The 6,000-nt window shown below is 38.5% G+C and overlaps 1 protein-coding gene across 3 annotated transcripts in view; it reads left to right on the top strand.

The window, feature by feature from the left end:
• si:dkey-192p21.6 (uncharacterized protein LOC565246 homolog) overlaps positions 1–6,000 on the top strand; it is a 30,920-nt gene that overhangs the window by 991 nt on the left and 23,929 nt on the right. The window contains exons 1-4 of one of the 3 annotated variants that reach the window (XM_034897638.1): positions 2,291–2,449; positions 2,809–2,903; positions 3,760–3,878; positions 4,843–4,961. In XM_034897638.1, the coding sequence (XP_034753529.1) occupies positions 2,368–2,449; positions 2,809–2,903; positions 3,760–3,878; positions 4,843–4,961 (415 nt within the window). In that variant the 5' untranslated portion in view covers positions 2,291–2,367. Of the gene's footprint in view, positions 1–2,290; positions 2,450–2,808; positions 2,904–3,759; positions 3,879–4,842; positions 4,962–6,000 lie in introns of those variants that run through there. The other 2 variants (XM_034897637.1, XM_034897639.1) reach the window with 2 other exon arrangements.

Raw genomic sequence — 6,000 nt, 5'->3', positions numbered from 1 at the left:
AAAAAAAAAAAAAAAAAAAAAAAAAAAAAAACAGGAACAAAACAGCAAACTAAAGACATGAAACTTAAAGTCCTTTGAACAAAAACACACACAAATTTTTTTTTTACCAGTGTTGCCAACAGGGACATTGTAGAGCGCCCCCTGGTGGACAAACCATGCAACGCCAACACTGATGACATGGTGGACCGTCCGTTTTTAATTTATTTTTTAAATATTCCGTTTTTAGAATCAGTTATTTGTCATTTAAATGATTCTGTTGAATGAATATATTTTTTAATTTTTAATTGGCTAGTATAAATGCAGATACCGATAGTTTGGGAAATGCCTAATAACAGCCGATAATATTGGCCCGCCGGCATATTGGTCGGTCTCTAATGACCACTATCCCGTATTGACCTCACACAAAGATCTTTAGCTTATTTATACAACAGCTTTCAATTTTGCATTAAAAGTTTGCTGTATTTAATTAAAAAAAGTATTTATTCTTTTGAATAACTAAATAGACCCATTTTCCTTAAAAGTCAAAGAAAAAGAAGGCGCAGGCCACTATAAAGGTCAAGGCCCATTTTAATAGACTACAAGGTTAGACAAAAGGTAGTTTTCAGACTACAAACACAACACAAATGTGAAAACTGACTGTTTATCGATACACTCATAAATTTGATTTATATAGATATAACATACTGATATAACATAGATATATAGATATTACGTATTGAATTATATAATTTAAATCAGCAGTATACAAGTTTCCTTCACTTTTTGTTGAAATTCCTACTAAATCCACATCACACTAGCTACAATAGTAGTGTGAATACAGAAGTTTATCTAATCTAAATCTAAGTCTTCTATGCAAACAACAACGATAACTGTGCATTCATACAGCCATGACCTAAAATAAGTGCCAGAAGGGTGAACTGGTCTGACCTAAACATTACGAGGGAGTCCTAATTCTTGAAACCCTTTCTTACTTGTTGTATATTTTTGTTGTTGTCTTTAACATCTGTTCCTCTACAAGGGCACACGAAATATGCTTCTGCAGAGGAACCACACCAGTCCTGTAGCTTCTGTAAGTATCAGTTTACTGATCCTTTTATCTGCTATTAAATGCCGTACATAGTTCAGTATTTATTTTCATTTTCAAGTATCTGCCATCACAGCAACGGATTAAGGTTACATTCTGTACAAGTGTTGTAAACCAATTGAACATACCAGTGCCATCACTACGTAATATCCTGAGCAGTCTCTGCTAGGGTAGAAGGTACCTGATTCACCAGGGCAGTGAGAGGCTCAGGAAGAACTTCTCCCCTCAGGCCTCTAGGATCCTAAATGAGGACTCGGCCTAAGATTGGCCCCTACGATTTCATATGACAAATAACATTCATTTATTGATTGATTTATAGTTAATAACTCTGATATATACGGCAATGTGAAAACATCAACTGGCTGTTTTTGTTACTTTAGTGCTTGATATTTCTCTGTCAACTTTGTCCTCTTTTGTTTTTATCTCCAGAACATGTCTGTCAAAATAGGTCTGACCTGATGTAAGGAAGTTGATTGTGGAGAATTGTGCAGACAAACAAAAGTTGAAGAAAAGAAAGGGTGTGGTCTCAATTTAACTTACAGGTACAGAAAAAAAGAAATCCAAGGCACTTTTCAAAATGATTTAAAAAGCCTTTATTTTACTAACTATTTCATAATATAAATTTTATAAGACATAGGGAGCAGCCACCTTTTATGAAATAGCCAGTAAAATCAAGGCTTTTTAAATAGTTTTGAAGTAGAGTGCCTTGGATTTCTTTTTTTTCTATAATTCATTGAATTCCAAACCCAAAGGGCACCTTCTAACATCTTACTGAATTTCCTGAGCACCCTGGACTTTTTTGTCTAACTTTAAGGTATGTTCAAAGTTGATGTAGGGTTAGAGCTCAGAATATCTAACCAAGCGAAACGAGTATATATTTATACGAAGACATAGTTGTGTCATGAATGCTATAGCTTTACATTTCCATCATGTAAACAACATAAGTTCAAATAGATTTTGCATTATTTTTTTCCAAAAGACTAGAGGTACATAAAGTCAAGCAATATTTATTTAAGAAGCAATAAATTCAATTTAAAAGCATGTATGATTTGGAATAAAATCAACAACCCTATAATCCTACTTAATTATACATTTCTATTAAATTATAGTCCATCATATGGGATTATTAATTATCACAATCCCATATAAGGCGTGCAATGCATCCTGGCACTTGTAGTCACAGCTGCCCCGGCGCCACGAACACGCTGCCCTTTGACCGCTTTTTATATTGATGCAAGTGTCATAAAGATGAGCTGTGGAAGTGGCTGTTTTCGAGTAACAACATGGAGCCTAGGAGACCGCTATACGCAAGTCTAACTTTGTTAATCCTTGTTACCAGCAGTCAAGGAGGGCACTCAAAATCCGGTGAGTCTTATAAGATTCATCAGTGGTAGATCCTGTGCTGGATCATTCTGGTGTTCAGTCAGTCAAAAGTGTTCCTGAAATGACAATTGGACAGGAGGATTCTACAAAAGAGCTTTGATGTCAAAAATATGTGTACTCTTTTTAGATTCTTGTGATAATCAATGCTTGGTCTCCATAATCAAGGTCAACATTTCATTATGACAAATTGACTTCAGTAGCATGGGAACTACCTCGGTCAATATTATCAGTGTTATGATCTGGATATTGATAATGATCTGTTACACCCTGCTGCTTTTATATTTATGATTGACAAACACTTTGTGTACACCATAAACCAGTGCTGTTTTAAATCTATGCAGGGCCTACTCTAAAAATGGACCAGGCTTTGTTAACATTTCATAACCAGCTGACGGAAGAAATGCAGGTGTTCTACACGTCAGATTCCTGCTACAAGGTAAATAATGCTGTACGCTGTCCGTCTCTGTCTGTGTCTTCCCTCTGTCTGTCGGTCCAGGTTGTCTGAGATATCAGTCAAGATATGAGGCCCTATTCACACTTTTGCTACGCTTGCACCTCCCGTCCAGATACTACATTGTTCCGAGCCCCTAAATCAGAGACATTAAACACTGATGATCCTTTTTTAAAGACACGGCATGTCTTAGGTAGGTTTACGTACGTTTTCAGTAACAGTTCCACCTGGTCGTCAATCCAAGCAGATAAATTCCCAGTTCTTATTTTACAGAATTGTTGTTTGGTATTTTCTGTATGTGCCAGGATGCAGTGCGTGCCTCTCCTACAGGAAAGTATTTTCTAACCTCTATACCAATAGTTCCCAACATTTTTGACAAATGCATATCCACTTGCAAACCATTGTCTCATGTCATGCTCTTATTATCCACATGAGCTTTTATCAGTTCTACTGTAGAGTCATTTTTTTTGTTGTTGATTTTTTTACTTTTTTAGAGACTTGAGGAAAGGAGGATCCCTGTATTTCACAAAGAAAAAGCTGTAATCATAGGAAAGACAAAAAAATTAATCAATTTTACATAAGAGAAATACTCATTCGGCATTTTCACCATATGTAGATTGTCTTTCCTTTTTTTCCTTTTTGTAATCCTTATTTTTACACTAATCTTTTAGAATGCCGCATTGCATTTCATTACATATGTGATGTGATGTCACTGGTGTATCTGTCAAATAAACCTAAGAATCCTTGAATCCTTTAATCATCATGATCTCATCAGATTTCATTTGCCTCCTTTGAGTGTAAAGTACATTAAGTCAGTGTTTCACCTGTTTTGACTTCTCAGTGTGTGTACCAGCGTTTGGTTACTGTGAAGCCCAACAACAACAATGCGTCTGCGGTGATCAGCACTAAATTCCCTCTGACTCTGCAAGTGGAAAGGACCAGGAATGTAACTCTTTGCAGGTAACAAGTTTAACGTTCTAACAAGGCATCAATAGAATCAAACCAGCTGTTAATGTCCCCACAATCCCAAGAGGGAAAAATGCTGATTTGTTTCCTGTTTACTCATATTAACTGCCTGTGGGAGTGTATTGTGCTTGTTGCCAGCCAGCCATGATATAGTGTGGTGGCATCCGATGATTACATCAGCAGTCTGCGAGATTATTTACAGGGCTGGGGGAGTAATCCTGACCTGCTTTCTAGACCTGAGTGATGCCCTCCCTTAAACTACCTCCCCAGGTATTGATCTGGAGTCTTTCTGGGGTTAACAAGACCTGACATTACAATATTGATGATAAGGGCTCATTAAAGGTTCAAAGCTGTCCTGTGGAAACCTCAGCGGGGATGTTAACTAAAGGAGACAGTCGAAATATGTATAAACAATCAGGACTGACACGACACCAGGGCAGAGTTTTCCATTTGGGGTCACCTGTAAACACGGTGCCAGAGATTGGGTTACAACATGACAAGCCTCTGGTGGTGCTTTTTCTTGCCCTCTCAGAGGTCTGATCTTGGGCTTCCTAGATCAATGCTGGGGTCTCTAACCAGACTGTGCTGCTATTGATTTCCTTTTCCCCTTTGAAAAACGCTCCAAGTGATGGCTAGTATGTCATCCCAACAGTGGATCAATATAAGCGTGTAATGCATGTTTTTGGAGGCCTGAAACTGGAGCTGCTGAAAGGACAGGGTTATGTCTGCAGACACTAGGTGGTGCTCCTGAGCTTCATAGGTGTTGATCAAAAACCATTAGGAAATATATATTTTTTTTTATATACAGTCAGGAAACAGAAGAAAACAGCAGCAAGTGCATGAAAAAGTAATTTAATATATGCTTCCAGGAAATATAATTTCAAATGGGATCAAACAAAAACAACCTGCAGTTGTATGTGCTTTTAAGTGTCTCAATATTTCACTGTTTTGACTGCAGTTGGAGTCAGACATATGGAGAAGGTGGTCATTACTCTGTTTGGATCCAGATGTCTGAGGCTGCCAGTAACCCCAGCTGCACCAACGCTGTGGATAAAAGACCAAACAATGTACACCTGCGTGAGTACACAACCTTGATGAAGAATACCGGATGATGCCGTTACGTCATCAGTCACACAGTTTTGAATAGCGGACTGAAAGTGAACCCGCTTGCTGTGGTGGGACACAGCGACAGTGAAGGAACTCGTGTCCACCGTCAGGGCGATCCTTTGATCCACTCTCTACTTAATTGAGTCAGCAAAGAGAAGAATCACTTGGCTTGTCCACATCTACTGAGCAACAATACTCATCCATCTCCTGGGACATGATGTGTATTGATCAGATAAGATGTGCTTTCTTAAAAAGGAATAAAAGAAAGGCTTTTCTGTTTGTTTTGAAGGCCTTGCTCTGCGCGAGGAGGATTGTGGGTAATACATTAGGGAGTGTGGAAGGATTAGGGCGTAATGGGATTTTGAAAGCGTCTCTCTCCATAATGTACACTCTACTTAACAATATTGCAGATTATGTTGTAGATCAGACTTTTAAGGCCAAGTAGCCATTATCCAAGCAGATCTATGGTCAGTGTGACGGCACCCCTCAGAGTATGATGAGCTTCCATTAGCTCTGCAGACCAGTGATTATACAAACTCCCCAAAGGACTTGCTCAGCTTAAGTAATGGTCTGGTCAGCAGCTCAAGACAGGTTAGAGTTGCCCTGCTAGGAATTTCAAAGTTTACTTCAGCGCCTCAGATTGATCAGCCGTAAGGCTTCATGAGATCATTTGATGGGTGCGGTATGTTTCTGTACAGCTACTATCAGATCTACCCTTTAATCATGTTAGTAGTGTATTCTGCATTGTACCACAAACCACAAGTCACCTTCTGAGGCCTTGATTCTCACAAAGAAATCGAGCATATCGACTGCCATCAAGTGTTTGTTTGACTTTAGCGGACGTATCGCTGAACTGAACTGAACTTAATCTAGCTGTTTTGAAATGCGTCTATTCATTTTCTATTTATGCACCTAACTCAAAGAGCGAGCATGGCTGTGTGTCGTTTCACTTTATGTGCTGAGAGCTTTATGGTGTTTTTATGAGTGGACAGCAGAGATGCCAGGACTT

The sequence above is a fragment of the Etheostoma cragini genome, chromosome 17 (assembly GCF_013103735.1).
Source record: "Etheostoma cragini isolate CJK2018 chromosome 17, CSU_Ecrag_1.0, whole genome shotgun sequence".
Classification (NCBI taxonomy): Eukaryota; Metazoa; Chordata; class Actinopteri; order Perciformes; family Percidae; genus Etheostoma; species Etheostoma cragini.
Note: the sequence above shows the minus strand (reverse complement) of the source record. Positions and strands in the feature narration are given on the sequence as shown.